This window comes from Lepidochelys olivacea, assembly GCF_965140295.1.
Source record: "Lepidochelys olivacea isolate rLepOli2 genome assembly, chromosome: 6".
Taxonomy (NCBI): Eukaryota; Metazoa; Chordata; order Testudines; family Cheloniidae; genus Lepidochelys; species Lepidochelys olivacea.
In genome coordinates, this window is record NC_140416.1 from 9,956,029 (window position 1) to 9,977,153 (window position 21,125).

The 21,125-nt window shown below is 55.7% G+C and overlaps 1 protein-coding gene across 2 annotated transcripts in view; it reads left to right on the forward strand.

Annotated features, from left to right (window-relative positions):
- The first annotated feature begins 699 nt into the window (after positions 1-699).
- Positions 700-21,125, forward strand: part of CARNS1 (carnosine synthase 1) — a 28,175-nt gene continuing 7,749 nt past the window's right edge. Inside the window, exons 1-8 of one of the 2 annotated variants that reach the window (XM_084630215.1) lie at positions 700-934; positions 6,959-6,977; positions 7,895-8,147; positions 8,595-8,684; positions 17,091-17,578; positions 17,900-18,098; positions 18,939-19,024; positions 19,882-20,113. In XM_084630215.1, the coding sequence (XP_084486341.1) occupies positions 819-934; positions 6,959-6,977; positions 7,895-8,147; positions 8,595-8,684; positions 17,091-17,578; positions 17,900-18,098; positions 18,939-19,024; positions 19,882-20,113 (1,483 nt within the window). In that variant the 5' untranslated portion in view covers positions 700-818. The remainder of the gene's footprint in view (positions 935-6,958; positions 6,978-7,894; positions 8,148-8,594; positions 8,685-17,090; positions 17,579-17,899; positions 18,099-18,938; positions 19,025-19,881; positions 20,114-21,125) is intronic. The other variant, XM_084630216.1, reaches the window with a different exon arrangement.

The window sequence follows — 21,125 nt, forward strand, 5'->3', positions numbered from 1 at the left end:
GGTAGCCAGTTGGTGCTCATTAAACCCAGCCTAACTGGGATTCTTTCCTTAGTGAGAACATGGTCTGTCAGTTTCTCCTGCTCTCTGCTGTGGCCTATCCAGGCAGCAGGCAGTCTCAGCTGAAGGGCAGAGTATGCCATGTCTGTGAGGGGTGGGTTAGGGGGTCACTCACAGAGGGCAGAGTTAAGGCAGGGGTGGTGTTTGTCCCGTGGGACTCCTCCAAAGCTGAACTGGGGGGGGGGCCCTATCAGTGACCTTGCACAGACAGTGCATGTGAAGTCATGCTGTGCAGAGGGTGACATTTTGAGCCCTGCATGGCACTGAGCAGGACGGAGCAACTGATGCCCAGCAGGCAGCATCTTGGTCTCCAGGGGGCCCCTCGCTGCCTCAGGGCCCCCTACGATTGCATGAGTTGTAAGCATCTAACGCTGCCCCCGAGTTAAGGTAGCAGGACTGGATGTTCCTTAGTCCTGCAATGGTTTCAGCAGAGGTGGATTTGATGTTCTGGAGGGGTGCAGGGCACTGCTCCACACCTTGCCCTGCGGTGGTAAAGCTTTTGGGCAGTGACTGCCCTGTGTTTATGGAGGATGCAGTGGCAGGGAAGGGGGCATGATGGGGGTGGGGCGTGGGCAGGTCCGGGCTGGCCTTGTGCCCCTCTTGCACACGCATTCCCTGGGACTCACTCTGCCCCCTCGCGCATTCCTTCCTTGGGACACACGCTGCAGCCCCGCACTCACAGCCCGCGCTCCGTGGCAATAGCCGGCGCGGCCCCCCGGCACACTCGCTCCCGCTCCCCAGCCGGGTGCTCCGCACTGGGCATGCCCCAGCTGGGTTTCTATATAAAGCCCGTCTGCCTTAATCCCTGGACGTTCACAGCCGCCTCTTTCCTGCCGCCAGCCAGACGCCACCGATCGGGAGCCGCTGCTGCCCGGGGGTAGGTCAGAGCCTCCGCCCGGCCCCGGGGTGTCCGAGCACCGCACCCGGAGAGAGGCACCGGTCGGAGCCGCTTTGTCTGTGGATCGTGGTGCCCCGGCTGCTGGGCTGGGGGATGAGGGGAGCTGAGGGGGCTGGTGGCAACGGGGAACTGGGCTGGGGGCTGCGGGGAAGCCGAGGCTGCGGGGGGCTAGGGGCTGCGGTCCCAGGCAGCATCCCGGCACGGGGCTGCCTGGGTCGCCTCCCCAGCCCAGCCTGTTGCACGCGGGGCGAGACGGGCCGGCTGGAGGGACGCAGGGCAGGCGCAGTGTCGGGGCTCCTGAGCCATGCCGGCGCTGGCCCCGTCGGGAGCGGGTGCAGGGCTAGGCCGGGGCCGGCGGGAGCAGTGAGCCCGGGGACTTGCGGCCTGGCAGCTTCCCAGGTCCCCCGCTGCATCCCCAGGGGATGCCCGTCCCGCAACATCGCCACACTGACCCCTGTGGAGAATGCGGCGCGCAGCTGCGCGGGGGTCCCTGCGGCCGGGCCCCAGCGGAGCGGACATTCTGACAGGTCGGGCCCTTTCTGGGGGGTGCTGTTCTCTCTGTGCACCTCCCCTGAGACAGGTGCATGGTTGACACAGAGATCAGCACGGATTTCAATGGCGCCTTGCTGATTGACACCAGGTGGGGACGGGGCTGGTGCAACCACTAGGCGGTCGCCTAGGGCGCCAAGTGGTTGGGGGCGGCCAAAAGCGCGCTCTGGGGAGGCGGTGGAGCGGAGCTGAGCTGGGGGCAGGGGGCCGCGGGGAGGGCCGCCTGCAGCAAGTAACGGGGGTGGGGTGGCGCCCAGGGGAACCGCTCCCTCCCCCGCCTCTGCTCCGCCTCCCCCTCTGAGCACCGCCCCGCTCTGCTTCTCTCCAGCCCAGGCTTCAGCGCCAAACAGCTGATTGGCGCCCCAAGCCTGGGAGGCTGCAGAAGGGGGGGCCTGCTCCGGGAGGAGGCGGAGCAGAGGTGAGCTGGGGAGGGGAGTTGCCGCACGCGGCTCCCCGGCGAGGGGAGGGAGAGAGAGAGAGGGCGGTGGGGAACTGTCGCAGGGGGGGCGCCTAGGAGGCGAAACATCCTTGCATCGGCCCTAGGTGGGGATCGGCGGGTGCCCATAGGGATTTGTCGCATCCAGTCCCTGTGTTCCTTGCTTGTCTTTCGGTGGCTCTCTCTAATAACAGCACTAGAGCTGCACATAGGTGCAGATTGCATCTGTCTGAAGATGTTGGGGTAGGACAGAGGCTAGGAACAAAGTCCTGTCCCTCATTCTGTCATGAGCTCTGGACTGGCAGATCCCTTCCTCCGCCTCAGAGCTCTACCCATGAAGAGGAGCTTGCAGTTGTGGGATGGGCGTGCAAACCATCACCCCGCACCTCTCAGCTCCACACGCCTGTGCCTTGGCTCTGGGATTGCTGAGTCACCCCCATCTCCACTGGGCCACTAAACGTAAAAGCATCTCTGATCTGCAGGGGCAGCCCTGGCATGAAGAGTGACCCTGACTGACCAGGGAGTGTATTAATGAGGGATTCGCTGGGAGAGCCCAGAATGGGGCTGGAAGATGCAGGCAGACAGGCCTTGGGTGGAAAACAAGTCAGTGTAGCCATGCAGCATTTTGTCATTACTCTCCTTGCCTTAAATCAATGTTACCCAGATGCTGCAAGCAGCACCCCGGGTCCAGGAAGCTGCCACAAAAGGATCAACATTGAAAGTGTCCTCTGAGTTAGCAGCTCATGAAATGAGTGGGACATGACATGCCTCTCGGAGTTACTGTCTGCGGACTCAGGCAAACACTGCTGCGTCAGTCACAGGGGTGGGTCACACAGTTTAGGGCTATTGTCTCAGGCTCTGTGTGGACTCAGGTAAACACTGCTGTATCAGTCACACTGGGGGCAGTTCGCAGCTCTCAGAGCTACTGTCTCAGGCTCTGTGCAAACTCAGGCAGTTGCTGAGGTGTCATTTCTCCTTGGGCCACATTTAGGCTTTCTTCCCACCCACAGCAGCTGGAGACTTCTCTATTAAATGAATTTTGGAACACTGGGGAACAATTGAGGTCTGTCATAACCCTCCCCCTGCCCCACCCACACCCCGGGCTCCTGGTTAGCTCTCTGTGCTCCCCCATAGAGTTCGCTCCTGTCCCTGAGAAACACTGCCTTAAATTATAATGTCTAAGTATTATCCCCTCTATTGGAATTTGGGAAATCTTTATAACCCTAAAGGGCGATAGAATCACAACCATTTCTTCCTAGCCCTTGGCATCAGGGTTTGTGATGATAAAAAAAAGAGCTTGTTTTGAAGTCAAGCTTGTGGTTTCCAAAGCTGACTAATGTCTTTAGCCATCCAGCTCCCAGGGAAGCTCTCAGAATTTACGCGGCTTATTCCTGGCTTGACTTCGAACATCTCAAACTCCAGTTCTAAATTGGATGCTCTTTAAAGTCAGGCGTGGGCTACAATTTGATGTCCAATGCAAATTTTCTTTACAGAACAAACAAAATGCTTTTCTAGGTCAATGTATTATTTGTATGATGGTAGCACATATGCGCTTCAACTGAGATTGGGGCCCTGTCGCATCAGGTGCTGCACATGGACATAAAGTCACCGAGGTTGGGGCTCCGTCATCATGCCGGGCACTGCACAGACACAAAGTGAGAGACAGCCCCTCCCTGCCTTGACGTGCTTACAATTGAAATAAAGGATCGTTATCTCTGTGTTGCGGATGGGGAAACCAAGGCACGGCTTGCTTAAGGTCATAAAAGGGAGGCAGTAACAGTGCTGAGCATTAAACCCAGGTGTCCTGCGTCCTTACCCCTTCAGCACAAACCCGTCCTTCCCGCCAGAATAATGTGTCTTGTTTCCTATAATTAAGCTCCAGTTCCACCAGTTATGTGAGATGAATTTGTAATCCCCTGCCCTCCTACTGCCTTGCAACCCAAACACTGCAGCACAGGGAAGCAGGGAGGGAAAGGGACTCTAGACAAAGGGGAAAGTGTCATTGTCCCAGCGCTGGGTGACCACAGATTGGAGGGGAGGGAGAGGGGAGCCTGCACACTTGCACCCCAGGAGTGATTCTAGGTGGCGTTGGTGACACGGAAGCGGGGTTTATTTTTTTGTAACATGTGGGGCCAGAGCGTCAGCTGCTGCAAGTGGGCACAGACTCAAGTGGAGTGATGCTGATTTTGATGCCAGCTGGGGATCTGGCTCCATTGGCTCTGGCGGACTGATGTTGATTGGCACCACACCATCACTGGCTCATGGGGCTCCAGACAAATCAAGGCTGCCCAGGACTCTGATACCACAGCGAGAGGCACTTTAACATCCCAGCTGCCATTGGGCAGAGTCCCAGGTGGCTTCATGGGCATGGCAAGCTGTGCCAGGGGCTGTCCAAGAGTCACCGGGTCGGGCCTCTGTCCAGCGGGGGAGGACACAACCTGCCCAGGATGGGGTGTCACTGCCCGCCCCCCGTGGTCCACTTATCGGTAGGGCCTGCTCTCGCTTGGCTGGCAGGGCCCTCCTGGTGCTGTGGCACTTGGCGTGGGAGTGATTGGAAGTGAGGGAAAGGCACATGGTAGGGCTGAGGGTCTGCATAGGCAGAGAGGCAGAGATTGACCAACTGATGGGGATTCTCCGGAAGCTATGCAGCCCCTGTGCGGTGCCCGTCCTGCCTGCACATAGAGCCAGACTGGGAGTGCATAGAGGTAGCTGTGTGCTGGAGGGATCCTCCCAATTCCAGGCCCTGCCTCTTACTCCGATGTTGCTAAACCAGGCGGGGGTTGGGGCCGGGGCGTGCTATTCCAGCTTAGGGGCTCTTATATCCTCAGAGCAATCCCAGCTCCCGGGGTGCTTTCCCTAAAGCTCCCCTCACAGTCCTGGCCTCTCACAGGCCCCAGGGAGTAAGGATGGGGAGCGCAGGGCCTGGCTAGGGATGCCGTGTCCATCTGGCCAGGAATCCGTCCATCCACATCTTGTCCTTGCTGCACTGACTGGCTCCATGGACCCCATAGAGGAGAGGGGTAATATCCTGCCTCCCACGCCCCCCCCCGAGCCCCTCCTGTCCAGTCCCACCGGGGAGGGGCTGACTCTGCCCTACTCCTCCCTGTCCTGCTCTGCTCCCAGTGTCCCCTCAGCCCCTTCCTGGGCAGGGGCTGTTTCTGCCCCTCATTTAATTTCACATAATCCATTTTTCATCCCTTTCCCCGGTGATTGTTTTCTCGGGCAGGGAGCAAGGGAATGAGACAGATGGAGGAAGGGAGGGGGTGTCCAGTAATGAGATTCCCACCCTCCCCTGGCAGAGCTGCATGTCCCTGTTAATCCCATTGGGGGTGGAAGGGTCACCTTGGGTATGCCTGTGCCCCTGTGGGAAGCTCCGGCCGTGGCTTCACCCCCTTAAACCCTCTGAGGTGTGTTATGAGCATGGCAGGGGTCCCTCACTAGATGCTGTAATGCAGCCATCTCTAGGATGGAGCCTGGCAGCTGTGTATAGAGGGAATGCCTTACCCTGTGCTGAGGTGCAGCTGCCTCTGGGGTGGGGCCTGGTGCTGATTAATACCCCAAAGTGCCACTGCACACCTGTGCAGAAGAGGCAGTGGAGAGAGACCATCTGGGATGGATTGTGGGGGGATCGTGGAGGCAGAATGGAATTGCCCAGGACACCTCAACTTGTGTCCAAATGGGACTTTTGACCCCCCCAGGGGACAGGGCTGTGGTATATGATCAAAAGGAAGCATCTCATGGCACAGTGCCCCCTAGTGCTCCACTGGGGCATTGGGGGCGGGCACTGCCTGCGAACGGAGAGTACCCCACTACTGCATCCCCCGCCCTGCTCTCTGAAGCAATGCACTCCAAGTGCACCAGCTCCAGTCCAGAGCCCTGGGGGTGGTGCCCGGCGCGTGAAGGGCAGGGACAGTCTGAGAAGAGCTCCACAGTGACCAGTCGGTTGGCCCAGGAGCTACACATGACAGCTCAGCTGACTCTCACCACCAGGGACAGGAGGGAGTGAGGGGGAGAAGTTTGCCCTGGAATAGCTTTGCTGGGGAGGGCAAGGGAATGGCAGCTGCTGGAGAACAGATAAAGAGGAGGGATGGGCTGATGGCCAAGGCTTGGGACCCCTGGGTTCTGTTGCTGGCTCAGGAAAGTGAGGGACGTGCTATAAATTCAACCTCTTGTTCTCACGGCTCCTCCGCCCTGTCCCAAGGGAAGAGTTCGAAGCCCCAGCCTAGCCCTACTCCCATGAGGAATGATCCTGCCTTGTCAGCTGGGTGTCCTCTTTGTCAGACTCCTGGGTTCTTGGGATCCTGCAGCCTGGGGATACTGGTTCTCAGCAGCATCCCAGAAGCAGGGAGCTCTGAGCTAGTGGGGCTAGGGAGCGGGGCCCTGTAGTCCCTGCTGAGCCAGCACTAGAGGTTTGGGGGATTACCTTAACCAGCCTCTGTCCTTGGAGCTGGGAATGTCTCAGCTCTGCGGCTAGGAGGAACTGCACAATGAGCATCTGGGGCAGGACTCAGAGACTGCCTGGGACATGAGCCCAGACAGGAGGGGACCCCCTGGCCAAACTGCCCCTATCACTGACCTTCAGAGCAGGGCCAGCTCAGCTAAAATGCCCCGGGGGTCACAAAGCTCACCGCTCTGCTAATGTCCCTTAATCCTGACCCGCAGCCCCTGCTATCCCAGCCCTGGGTTCCCCATCTCACCTCCGTCCCAACCACAGCCCCCCTGCTATCCCGGTCCTGGGCTCCCCACACACAGAGCTCTTTTGGTGCCCCTCAACCTTGACTGACAGCCCCTGCTATCCCAGCAGTGCTATTCAGGTATTCAGCGGTGGGCGCAGGAGCCTGACGCCGGAACTGACCGGCTGTGTGGGTGCAGTTAATGCTGGAGGAGGGGTGAGCAGAGCGTGCAACTGGCGCCCCCTGTGGATGGAAGATGGGGTGACAGGCTGCTCCCCATTGCCCACGGAAACCTGCAACTGGTGCCTCTCTCTTTCTCTCTCTTCTTTTTTTTTTCTCTTGCAGCTTCTTTGCTGGCAGGATGGTGAGTTTGTCCCGCTGCTGTTCCCCATCCAGCCCCCTGCCCTGCCTCAAGTCCCCAGGAACCACTTCCGGGCCCTCTAGTCCCAAGTGGGAGCCAGTGTCCTCGGCCCCAGGAACTTAGCAGAGGGATTTGGACTCAGGGAGGCAGGGAAGTGGGGGCGTGGGGGGGTGTCCAGCTGGGGAGGAGGGAGGTCTGAAGCAGGCCCTGCTGTACTGGTGCTAATAAGGGGGAAAATGGTGTCCGATTCCCTCAGACACTGGGAGACTCCTGCAAATTACCATAACTGTGGGAGTCTTCTAGCCATACTGCTGGCTGGGCACTGCTGTGGGGAAGTTTGCAGCACCAGGGTCTGGTTGGGCACTGCCAGGTACTGTTGTGGGGAAGATCACAGCACCAGGGTTGGTCAGGGTACTGCTGTGGGGAAGTTTGCAGCACTGGAGCCCTAGCTGTGCCGTGCCAGGGCACTGTTGCACAACAGCTCTGGCGAGGTCTTGCACTGGGTGTGTGGTGGAGGAGGGGGTAGGGCGTCCCAGCAGGAGGCAGAAATCTCTCCCCTTCTCCCTACTTCTACTCCTGCCTCCCTTCCCTGAGCTCACTGACCCAGGCAGATCTGTTTACAGCCTTGCTTCTCAAGCTGCTTAGCTCCGGCCCCACGTGACCCGCCCCCTTTGGGGAGGAAAAAGAGATGCTTTGTTTGAAAACCAGCCCCTGCCCCAGGCCTCTGCTGCCCCTGGGCAACTGGCACCTGCCTCGCCCACCCTGTGGGGCTTTACCCCCCAGCCAGAGCCATGCTGCCCCTACACAGGATCCATGCCCTGGGGCACCAGCATTCACACTCCCAGCCCCGCCCCCAGGGGGATCTGTGCCCCAGGGCACTAGCATCAGGATTCACACTCCCATCCCCATCTCTGTTGCAGCTGTCTCTGGATCAAATCAATGTGGATCAGCCCCTGATCCTGAAGGAGCTGGACTGGGCTGAGCAAGAGCCCCTGCCATCACTCAGTCCCCCGTGTCCTTCCTGGCATCAGGACGTGTCTCTGGACTGCAAGTCCTCTCCAGAGGACACCCAGGCACATGCCTGGACTACTTACTACTACAACCTGCTGCAATGCACCTTGCAGCAGGAGGGGCTGCCAGAGACAGTCGACCGCACCAAGGAGCCCAGAACAGGTGCATGCCAGCCCACCCAGGGTGCCACCACTCGCATGCTGGGGCTACAGCACTGCCTTACAGAAATCCCTCTTGTGGCATCAACCCAGGGGGATCTGGGAGCACAGCGCCCTCTAGTGCTGGGCTGAGAGGTGGGGCATGGCCAGGGTAAGGAGGGCAGCAGCACAGCACCCCCTAGCATAGACTGGGAGATGGGGCATGGCTGGGGTATGAAGGACAGCCACATGGCACCCCTTAACCCGTGGTTTTGTAAATCCTGTATATGAGGGGCTGGGGCACCCCCAGCACGCCTAGTTCCAGCACCACTGCCCTTAGCACGAGGCTAGGAGATGGAGCATGGCTGGGTATGGAGGGCAGCCACATGGCATCCCTTAGCACCAAGGCCTAGAGGGCAGCACAGTGCCGTTGGCGGGAATAAGTGGTTAATTCCTCCCCTGTGTCTCTTAGGGTTCAGCTCGGGGGATGTGACCATCTGCATCCTGGGATCCCCGACCTCGTACCTGTCTGTGCTGCTGGAGGGTAGCTCCCAGTGCCCAGGTGAGTGCCACATCCTGTGTCCCTGCACTGCCATGTGCTGTGAATTCCTCCTCCCCCTAAATCAAGGAATGGGTGGGAATTCAGTGCCCTGTTTGCCCTGAATACCCAGGCTGGTTTGCTCAGTTGGGACCAACCCTGGCACAGCACAGGGGACTGTAATAAAACATAGGATGTTACAGCGTTATCACAGAAACCCAAAATCATAGAAGAATCACAGAAGTGTATAACTGGAAGGGACCTCAGGAGATCATCTAGTCTAGGCCCCTGCCCCTGCACTCACAGCAGGACTAATAACTAGACCATTCCTGACAGCTGTTTGTCTAACCTGCTCTTTAAAACCTCCAATGACGGAGATTCCACAACTTCCCTAGGCAATTTGTTCCAGTGCTTAACTACCCTGACAGTTAGGAAGTTTTTCCTAATGTCCAACCTAAACCTCCCTTGCTGCAATTTAAGCCCATTGCTTCTTGTCCTATCCAAGGTTAAGGAGAATAAGTTTTTTCACCCTCCTTTGTGTAACAACCTATTATTTACTTGAAAATGTCAGTGTGACGGGTTCCCCCTCCCTGCCGGCCCGCCCCGTCTGGGGTGCCACCTGATGTACTGGGTACCACTGAGCTCACCCAACCCACTAGCATGGGCTCCCTTACTGTCCTGCTGAGCCAGGCCTTCAAGCCTCCTCCAGCACACACACAGATAGGGAAACACCTAGCTTCAGAAAAATACAGACACTGAGATCAGCTCAGCTAGGGAATTGCCCAGCACTCAAGGGTACGCCCCCTCTGGAGTGTAAACCCAAAGTTGTATTGTCTTATGCTGCACAGAGAACTATGCAACGTAAGTGTAATGCTGACAGACCCCAGTGGGTGGGATCAAACCTGGGACCTCTGGACCTTAGTTCATGAGCCTCTACCGCATGAACTAAACTGACTGTTAGCTAAGGCTGAAATTAAGGCTGTAATTGCTCTCTAAGTAGTCTCAGTGCCACTATAGAATACCACACCCAGGAGGTGTGTGGGTTACATAAGGTCATTGAAATTCACCCCCTCCTTCAATGTGGAGGAAGATATGCACAGCTTTTTCCCTCCAGTTATGAATTCAACAAACTGGTTTCAGAGAAAACAAAACCAAGTTTATTAACTACAAAAGATAGATTTTAAGTGATTATAAGGGATAGGAAACAGATCAAAGCAGATTACCAAGCAAATAAAACAAACATGCAAACTAAGCTTAAGATATTAAATAAACTGGTTACAAGTAGTAATTTCTCACCAAGTATCGGGGGTAGCCGTGTTAGCCTGTATCCTCAAAAACAACGCGGAGTCCGGTGGAACCTTAAAGATTAACAGACTTATTTGGGCATAAGCTTTTGTGGGTAAAAACCCACTCCATGCATCTGAAGAAGTGGGTTTTTACCCACAAAAGCTTATGTCCAAATAAATCTGTTAGCCTTTAAGATGCCACCGGACTCCGCGTTGTTTTAATTTCTCACCCTAAATGTTGTTTTAGGCAGATTGCAGAAATTCTTGAAGGCAAGCTGCTCTTGCTTGCAGCTTAAAACTCGAGGTATTTCTTTCACAGGCCAGACACTTTTCCAGCCTGGGCTCAGTCCTTCTCCTCCCCAGGCCAGTCTTTTTTTCTTAGATCTTACCAGCATTCATCCTGGGCGGGGATTCAGTGAAGAACCATCCTGAGTATATCACTCCCCTGCCTTAAATAGGTTTTACATATGACAGGGATCCTTTGGTTTCCAGTGTGGTTTCCCCCACCCCCGTGGAAGAATCATAGACTATCAGGGTTGGAAGGGACCTCAGGAGGTCATCTAGTCCAACCCCCTGCTCAAAGCAGGACCAATCCCCAACTAAATCATCCCAGCCAGGGCTTTGTCAAGCCTGACCTTAAAAATATCTAAGGAAGGAGATTCCACCACCTCCGTAGGTAACGCATTCCAGTGTTTCACCACCCTCCGAGTGAAAAAGATTTTCCTAATATCCAACCTAAACCTCCCCCACTGCAACTTGAGACCATTACTCCTTGTTCTGTCATCTGCTACCACTGAGAACAGCCTAGATCCATCCTCTTTGGAACCCCCTTTCAGGTAGTTGAAAGCAGCTATCAAATCCCCCCTCGTTCTTCTCTTCCGCAGACTAAACAATCCCAGTTCCCTCAGCCTCGCCTCATAAGTCATGTGTTCCAGTCCTCTAATCATTTTTGTTGCCCTCTGCTGGACTCTTTCCAATTTTTCCACATCCTTCTTGTAGTGTGGGGCCCAAAACTGGACACAGTACTCCAGATGAGGCCTCACCAATGTCGAATAGAGGGGAATGATCACGTCCCTCGATCTGCTGGCAATGCCCCTACTGATACATCGCAAAATGCCATTGGCCTTCTTGGCAACAAGGGCACACTGTTGACTCATATCCAGCTTCTCGTCCACTGTAATCCCTAGGTCCTTTTCTGCTGAACTGCTGCCGAGCCATTCGGTCCCTAGTCTGTAGCAGTGCATGGGATTCTTCTGTCCTAAGTGCAGTAGCCCTGCACTTGTCCTTGTTGAACCTCATCATATTTCTTTTGGCCCAATCCTCTAATTTGTCTAGGGCCCTCTGTATCCTATCCCTACCCTCCAGTGTATCTACCTCTCCTCCCAGTTTAGTGTCACCTGCAAACTTGCTGAGGGTGCAATCCACACCATCCTCCAGATCATTTATGAAGATATTGAACAAAACCGGCCCCAGGACCGACCCTTGGGGCACTCCACTTGATACCAGCTGCCAACTAGACATGGAGCCATTGATCACTACCCGTTGAGCCCGACAATCTAGCCAGCTTTCTACCCACCTTATCGTCCATTCATGCAGCCCATACTTCTTTAACTTGCTGGCAAGAATACTGTGGGAGACCGTGTCAAAAGCTTTGCTAAAGTCAAGGAACAACATGTCCACTGCTTTCCCCTCATCCACAGAGCCAGTTATCTCATCATAGAAGGCGATTAGATTAGTCAGGCATGACTTGCCCTTGGTGAATCCATGCTGACTGCTCCCAATCACTCTTCTCTCCTCTAAGTGCTTCAGAATTGATACCTTGAGGACCTGCTCCATGATTTTTCCAGGGACTGAGGTGAGGTTGACTGGCCTGTAGTTCCCGGGATCCTCCTTCTTCCCTTTTTTAAAGATGGGTACTACATTAGCCTTTTTCCAGTCGTCCGGGACCGCCAGGAGTTTTCAAAGATAATGGCCAATGGCTCTGCAATCACATCTGCCAACTCCTTTAGCACGATCATGGAATCCAGTACCAGATAACTTGATCACATGACCCTGCAGTGTCAAAAGCAGCCATGAGTCAGAGGTTGTTTGTAGCATCCCCAGGAAGACTTGTCTGTGGGTGATAAACATCTTCTGAGACCTTTTGTTCTTTCTAATGGCTTTTCCTCACAAGGAGCCAGCTAGACTGATTGTATTCTGTCTAATGGGCATTCCCCAGGTGTAAACGCTTTTGTAGAACAGATATATAATCAATATTCCTAACTTTAGATACAAAAATGATACTTGCATACAAATAGGATAATCATATGCAGTATGTCATAACATTTCCAATGATATTTCACATGACCCATCTTGCGTAAAACACATCTTTGTTGTGCCCTACCCATACCATAACAATCTCTGTGAAGACTATGGGGTGCAGCGTCACAGTCAGAATTCAGCCCAGATTCTAGTATCACATCCTGACCACCATCCCCTGAACCTAACTCTTCCCCTTATACCTGCCTGCTAACCCCCAGTCTACATTGGGAGTAGAGTCAAGGTATAGGGACAGGTGAACAGTAACCAAGACATTTATGAATTGACTTTTTGATATGTTCCTTGACCCTTCCAATTTCCTGACTTCCCAACTTAAAAAGAAATTTGAACTACGATGTTCTAATAACACCGTTTAAATCAACTGGATCTATTTACCATCCAAATTCTGGGTTAGCAACATTTTTTAAACTAGAAATTTCCTTATTTATTGTTTGGTTTATGAAAGGAAACAAAGGCTCTTCAATAGAGCTCTGTGAATAACAAATTTTTCCATTCGCTGGCCGATATGGAAAAAAAATCTGAAACATTCAATAAACTAATATATAAAAAATTTAGTTTGGGGCCAAATCATAGAATCTCAGGGTTGGAAGGGACCTCAGGAGGTCATCTAGTCCAACCCCCTGCTCAAAGCAGGACCAATCCCCAATTTTTGGCCCAGATCCCTAAATGGCCCCCTCAAGGATTGAACTCACAACCCTGGGTTTAGCAGGCCAGTGCTCAAACCACTGAGCTAAGAAAATCAAAGTGCATTTCTGAACAAAAAGTGATTTAATAAAAAAAAAATCAAATCATTTTGATTGTTTTGGAATTTTGAGCAGGGGAGGGAAGATTTTTGACCAGAACAATTAGGTGAATTTTACACATCTGCAAAATGTTGACCTAAATCTGCAATTTTGGCTGAAAAAATTTGCAGCTGAAACAGTTTGTCCAGTTCTACTTTTAAGTGTTAGGTGGCAGCAGAAATAAGCAGCAATGTGTCTGGGGCAGGGCACTTGGGATAAATGCTAAAGGAAAAATATATATTACCTTTTATAACTGGACACATAAACCAGTATGTGCACGTACATGCACACAGATTAGGGTGTAAAAATCAGTTCAGAAAAAAGTCATAGACACACTGTTTGCGAGGGGAGGGGTTTTAGGGAAATATATACAGGAGAGGTATGCAAATAGATGCTCTGTCCCTTAACTGCAATTTGCAAACCGTGCGAGCTTTGAGGAGAGTTTATCCTCTCCTAGGGGGGAATCCTGACTCCGGCTCCCCTGCCTGCCCCTGTGGAGCTTATAGACTGTGCAGGCCCAGAGAGGATGCAAAGGAGGAGCGCTGAATACCAGGATCTCTCTATTTAAATGGCATTTCTGAGTCAGCAAGGACCTGTTCCAGGGGTGCATCCACAGCCCTCAGAGATACACGTTAATCTGCCTGAGAAAATAGTTCCACTGGCTGCTCAGGGCGGCTCCTCCCCCACCTTGGTTGCCTCACTTCCTGATTTCCCCCCCTCCCCACAAGCAGGGCCCAGTGATCTGGCTGGTGAAGAGGGTTCCTAGCCCTGGGGGCGCTGCAGACAGTGACATGGTTGGATCAGGTCTGAGTTGGGACAGCCCATCTACGTAAGACCCAGCCAAGGGCCTGGGAGCAGGTAGCGCTTGCCTATAAAGTTTGCCTGATACTTTCCATTCTAAGACCCTGTTTTCAGTTGCTTCTAACTTTGCCCAGCTTTAACTGTTGGGGCAGAACTTTCCCATGCTGGGTGTCTGCTTCAGGCTGTTTTTTTGGGAGGAAATTTTAGCCCAAATGGTTTAGCTGTTTCTGGGAGGGGGAAACAAGTTGTAAAAAAAATTCTTCCTGCCGTTTTTCTGAAACGTTCTAGCCCCCCACCCCCAGCTTTGGAGCTAGGCAGGGCCGTCCTTACCCATACGCAAAGTACACAGCTGTGTAGGGCACCAGGAAATTTGGGGCACCAATTGCCCCAAATTTCCTGGTGCCCTACGCAGCTGCGTGCTGCTCCAGCAGCCAGCCCGATTCCCCGGCTGAGCCACCCAGGAAAGCTGCCCCCACCCCTGCTCCACCTCTTCCCCATGATCCCCGCCCCTTGGTCCCAGCCCCTGCCCCCACTTCACCCCTTCCCCAAAGCCCCCGCCTCTCCTGCTCCGTCCCCACTCCACCCCTTCCCCTAAGCTACATCCCCGGGGACTGCAGAAGGAGTCGGGTGCCCTGCACTCACCGGGCAGCGGGAAGTGGAGTGACCCGGCCCCAGCCCACTCTGCTTTGCTGGCTCCCAGCCATGCCATCGGTGAGTGCCGGGGGCCGGTTCCCCCCTGCTCCCAAGTCCCAAGGCTGGGAGCCAGGGGAGCAGAGCGGAGTGGGCTGGGTCCGGGTCACTCCACTTCCCGCCACCCCGTGAGTGTGGGGTCGGACCTGCCCTGCACTCACCGGGTGGCAGGAAATGAAACGACTAGGCCCCAACCCGCTCTGCTGCTCTGGCTCGTGCTGGGGGGCAGTTTCCCCTCTGCCCCCCAAGCCTGCTCCTGCCCCCCCCCCCGCAGAGGCCTGGGGACGCCTCCCCCCACACTTGGGGGTGCTTGCGTAGGACACCAAAATGTCTATGGATGGCCCTGGAGCTAGGACTAGAAATTGGGGGGGGGGCAGGGAGGGGCAGGTCGCCCTGGTGTCAGGGACTTGCCTTTTGCTGGCCCTGTGGGAAGGCAACCAAATTTGGCCAAGTTATCAGCCTTTGAAAAATCGGAGTGTGCATGTGCTCGGGAAGGATTTGGGCAGCTAAATCCTCTGAGGACTCTGTCCTCGCTGAGCATCCCCATCCCGTCCACTCCGAGATCAGGCCAGGCTGCACGTGTGCCAGCCCCACAGAACGACTGGGCATGCTCCAGCCCGGGGATGCCAGGAACTGAGCAGGACTTTCCCAGCCATTGCTGTTCCTGGCTGTGGTGGTGCCAGGCACCAGAACTGACTCTCTCTCCTGCGCTCTCAATGACCCCTCTCCCCAGTAAAGGGGTGGGAGGAAACTGACTGGAATCAAAGGGGGGAGAAGCAGGGCAAGGGCAGCATGGGGGAGAGGTGGTCAGAGGAACTGGAGGGTATCTAGGATCAGAGGGGGCTAGGGGCTATATCGGCCAGAGGGGTGGGGGGGTAATGAATAGGAGTAAAGGGGGAGTGGATATGGGCAGGGGGTGGATAAGGGTAGATAGGGAGTAGTCTTTGTGTGGGGGTGAATAGGGGTAGGGCTTAATATGGGAGGTAGGTAGGAGGAGAGGCTGGTGTGTATGTGTGGTGGGGACAGATCAGACAGAGGGAGGGGGAGGGGCTGGTATGTGGGGGGTGAGGGAGAAGCCGGCCTGTATGTGGGGTGGATGGAGAAGGGCTGGTGTATGGGGAGGGGGAAGGGCTGATATGTGGGGGCTGAGTCTGGGGGAGGAGCTGGCGTCGGGTGGATTGGAGCAGAGGGGAATGGGGGAGCAGGAGGAAGCGTAACTGTAGTGAGGCCGTCCCTAGCTCTCCGTGCAGGCTGAGGATTGTTATGCCCCTGACTGGCTCTGGCAGTGTACTTGGGGCTATCCTGGCCTCTCCTCTCAGCTGTAACCTTGCCCTAGCAAGGTCCCTGGGCTGAAGGACTCCAGCCCGGGCCTAAGTGGAGGGCTTCCAGCAGTTGTTCCACATTCCTGGCATTTGCCTGCCCGGTCTCCCTCGCTGGGTGCTGGGAACTGGAGCCAAGCAGCTTAAGTTTCCCTTTGGCCCTGGAATGATTCCTGCCTTTGTTAAAGCTGCTTACTCTTGGCGGGAAGCCGGAGCCCTGGGTGGGAGCTGGGTGGGAGCTCTGCGGGAAAATACAATGGCAGCTCAGCCCCATCAGTCATTGATAAGGAGAGCTCCAAGGTCCTTCCTCGGGGAGAATCCAGCAGCTTGACAAACGCCGTCCAGGGGGTCCCTCTCCTGGCCCTGCAGTGCAGCCACCTCTGGGGTGTGGCAGCTGTTGAGTCACTCTACAGCAGGACAAGAGCCGCAGGGGAAGCCTAGAATGCAATGAAGGGAGTTTGACTCCTCCGGCATGTCGGAACGCCACAAGTGGTTAAAGATCATAGAATCATAGAATATCAGGGTTGGAAGGGACCTCAGGAGATCATCTAGTCCAACCCCCTGCTCAAAGCAGGACCAATCCCCAATTTTTGCCCCAGATCCCTAAATGGTCCCCTCAAGGATTGAACTCACAACCCTGGGTTTAGCAGGCCAATGCTCAAACCACTGAGCTATCCCTCCCCCCCAATCTTGGTTTGTGTCTCTTATTTAAGGTGACACCAGCACCAGGAGTACAGCGCCCCCTAGTAGGGGTTAATGCTGAGTACAAGGGGAGAATGTCCTCCACTCTCTACAGCATAGCCCCCTCTAGTTCTGCACTGTGGCATTGGGGGCATAGACTGCAAAGGCAGAGCACCCCCTATTGAGCACCCTGCCCTGCTACCTGCAGCATAGTACCCCATAATGCTGTGCTGGGGCATTGGGGCAGCAGTGAGTGCATGGGGAGAGCGCCCCCTACTGAGTTCCTAAGTACAAAATAGGCTGGCACCTTCCTACCTTGTGAGGTGTAGGGAGAGGAGACGAAATCCCAGTAGAGGAAAGTCTGTTAATTGCTGTATAAATAGCAGCTTTCTGATTGGCTGCTGGTGATGTAATGGTAACAGATTGTCATCCGCTTTCCCCCCTCCTTCACCACGGACCTCCCCCTTCCCCATCTCTCTATTTCTCTATTCCCCATTTCTCTATATTTCCTTGCCCTTCCCTATATTTCCACATCTCCCCCGCCCCCCCCAGGTAACATGCTGCTGTGCCTGTCGCCCAGCTGGCTGGCCAAGGTGCCCTCTGAGCAGCACCCTGGCGAGTCATCCCTGCTGGTCTCCAAGGCTGTCTCCTTCGAGCTGGGTGGGTGCACGTGCCTGGACGAGTTCTCGCCCCCGCGCTGCGTCACCTACTTCATGGGCTCCTTCGGGCCATGCAAGGAGCATGGGCAGTCAGCGGGGGAGCTGGCGCGTGACCTGGATTGCCCCACGGCGGGCTCAGGGGAGCTGGCCCGCCTTCTGGAGGACAAGCTGCTGACGCGCCAGCTGCTGGACCAGCGGGCCCAGGTGGGGGTGCCACCCACGCTGGCCTTCACCTTCAAGCGGCTGCGCCCACTGCGGGACGTCACTGCTGAGCGCGCCGTCCGCATGGTGGAGCTCAGTGGCAAGGAGGGCCAGGAGAACCTCATCCAGGAGGAGATTGAGGCCTTCCTGAAGGGCAACACCATGGAGCCCTACAGCCAGGTGAGCCTGCCGGGGCCGGGGGCAGGGCCCTGCAGTCAGGTGAGCCTGCGGGGTGGGAGGGGGCTGCAGTCAGGTGAGCTTGCTGGGAGTGGAGCATACAGCCAGGAGTCGGGGGAAGCCCTACAGTCACGTGAGCCTGTGGGGAGGTGGGACCCACAGCCAGAAGGGGAGTTCTATGGGGGGCCCTACAGCTGAGGAAGGGGGCACTGTAAGAGGGGGAGATCCATGGGGAAGGGAGAGAGGGAAGCCCTATGGGTAGGGATGGGGGCAGTGGCTGTGCCTGGTTGGCTCCACTGAGCAGTGTGCTGTCGCCCCCTGCAGGTGGTGGTGAAGCCATCGGGCTGGCGCTGGAGTGGGGCCCACGCTGTGACCTTCCATGCCAAGGTGGAGCAGGCTGCCGTGCTCCAAGCAGTGCTGGCACTGCTGGAAACCCTGGAGGAGGAGGAGAGCGCCCTGCTGGAGGCCTTCATCCCCACCGCCTGCCTCACCCAGCCCAAATCCCCCAACCGCACCTCCCCAAGTAAGGGACCCCCCTGGCCAGAGAGGCTCACACCTCATCACCTGCCCCTGCAGCCACCATGATTCACTGAGCCCACCCCCATTCCCACCCTGGCCCAGCCTTTGGAGATGGCGTCATGGGGCAAGATCTGGAGGGAAAAAAACAGGATGCAGTTGAGTTAGCCTGGGACATGAGGAGGGAAGGGGCACGTGCCATATTGGGAATCCCCCAGCCAATGTTCTCTCTAATTTTTGACAGGCTGTGTGTGCAAAAAATTTCTTCTGTGCAAATTGTTGTGCTTCTGTGCAAATTTTTGTGTGCGTGGTGTTTTACCGAGTGCACGGGGTTTAGGATCTGTGTGCGCGTGCACATGCGCACAGCTTAGAGGGAACAGTGCTCCCAACTCATTGGGGTGGCTGCCACTGCCATATTGCCCCAGGGCAGGGGGAGCCACTGTCATATTGGAATCCCAGTATCCCCCGGGGCAGTGGGGGACAGGTGCCATACATTCAGTGGGTGGTGGCCCTACCAGAATCCCAGAATCCCTCAGGACGGAGGGCACCACTCTGTGCAGCTGATTTGCATGAATCCCGATGCCATTTCTTTCTCTGCCCCCCTTGCTGCTTCTTTCTGTCTCCTTCCGCCCCGCTCCATTCCTACACCCTTCATTTGTTTCTCTTCTGTCGCCTCCATACCTTCCCTTTGTTTTCTCCACCCTCATCTCTTTTTTCTCCCCTCTCTCCATCCCCCGATTTCTTTCTCCATCTCTCTCTCTCCCATTTCCCTCTGTCTTTTTCTCCCCTGACTCCCTCTTTCCTTTCCTGCCCCTCTGACCCTTCCTCATCACCTTGCCCCTCCCAGGCAGCACATCTCCGAGGCCTGACCTGGCGATCCGGATCTGCACTGTCGTCTGCAGATCCTGGGGTGACCAGCCTCTGCTGAGCCAGGTAACGGGGCAGCCGTGAATACGTGCCCCTCACCCCGCCCTGCCAATGCAGCTGGCTGGGCCCCATGCCCCCACTTAGCCTCAGAATAGGGCAATGATTGATACGGTGAGAAGCTGGGGATCACTCATGCCCTGACCAGAGACAAATACAGAGGCAGCCCCCGGTGTAAGCAAATGTGGTATGGGGCCTTTCCCCTCTAGGGGGTGCTGGCTCTGATCCAGGCCAAGGGGGTGGGACTGGCTAGCTGGGAAGGGTGAGGAATGGGAGATGGTACTTTTCACCTCTAGGGGGCACCATCTCCAATCTGGTCCAAGGATGGGGGGCATGCCTGGCTCAGAAGCCAGGGAATGGGGCATGGAGCCTTTCCTCTCTAAGAGGTGCTGGCTCCGATCTGGCCCATGTGGGTGACTGGCTGGCTCAGGGCAATGGGTAAAGTTATATGGAACCTTACATTGTTTTTTGGACCAAGTTAGTCATGAATTTAATATGATCTGCAAAAGTCTCAAAATGAAAAATCTTATCATCGTCACTTGTGACCTTTGAACCCAGGCCAGGTGGAGGTCAAAGGTCATAAGCTCACCTTTGTCCTGTCTGCAGCGTGTGGCACTGGACTGGGCTGGGTTTATTTTCTCTCATGTTCCCCCTCTGCCCACCCTTGCACATGGTACATTCCATTTCCTGAGCAGGAGAAAAGAGCCTCCACAAATCAGGGCTCTTGGAACCGTGAGACATGCGAAGGATCTGATTGGTTAGTACCAAGCTTGTTCTCTGGATGACCTCACAGTCAGCTCCCACTGCATGTGGTGGCGGGGGGGGAGATGCGGGGTTTTCATGGCGCTGGTTTTGTCCCCCCCCAGGTGGTGTGCGGTGTGGGACGGGCTGATAAGCCCCTGAAACACCAGGCCACAGTGCCCCAGAGCCTGGAGAGCAGCCTGCGGCAGCAGGGGGTGACAGATGAGGCCCAGCTTGCGGCCATCCGTGCCCAGGTCAAGCACAAGGCTGAGGCTGCCATGTCAGCCTTCCTGGAGCTGGAGGCGGGGCTGTCGGTGGAGCAGCGGGGGGGCCGACGGGCCCAGACTGATGTGATTGGTGAGCTGCCCTGTCAATCGTTGCCATTAACTATTTAGGGGGAGTCACAGAGTCTCGATCATTATTCATCCGGCCAGGGAGGATCCAGAGCAGGTGCTCCCTCCCAGTGCACCCATTAATGGGCGGTGTAGGGCAAAGCTGGCTGTGTTGGCTCAGCCCCAGCAGAGAGCCTCCCCCTTGCAGGCCAAAGTTGCCCTCAGCTGCCCCAGCATGAAGTGCCTGGCTGGGGTAGGGACCTGGCCCTAGTTCTTTGGCCCATGGTCTGTTAAAGGGTCAGGGCGCTGCTGCCCTTGGCAGGACGAGGGGAGGATAGCACCTTCACGGTATTTGTCACTCTGTATTTGTCACTGACCAGCTGGGACCTTCAGAAAGGCCTGTAGCCACACATGCATGTCCAGAGCAGGGGCCCATCTAGCCTGGTATCCCATCTCCAACAATACCCATGCACCTTGCCATGAAGCAGCCGGAGAAGGAGCCTCCTAGGGCAGTGGTTCTCAACTAGGGGGCTGTGAGCAGATTTCAGGGGGTTCACCAAGCATGACCAGCATTAGACTCATTCGGGCCTGGGGCAGAAAGCTGAAGTCCAGCTGCATGGGACTGGTGCCCCACCACCCAGGGCTGAAGCCAAAGCCTGAGCAACTTAGCTTCACAGTGGCCTCTGTGGTGTGGGGCCCCAGACAATTGCCCTGCTTGCTACCCCCTAACGCCGACCCTGGCTTTTATATGCAGAAAAACAGTTGTTGTGGCACAGCTGGGCTGTGGAGTTTTTATAGTATTGGGAGGGGAGCCTCAGAAAGAAAAAGGGTTGAGAACCCCTGTCCTAGGGGCTTGTTCTGGAATAACCCACCCCGTGAAACTTTCTAAGGAGTTAGACTTTAAAATTTTCCTTTTAACATAACTCTGGATGGTCTCCTCAGCCGGGTAAATGTCCAGGCCTCTTTCTACAAATCCTGTTAGCAGGGCTGTCCCTAGCAATTCTGGGGCTCTACACGGTCGTCCCCCCCGCGGGGGC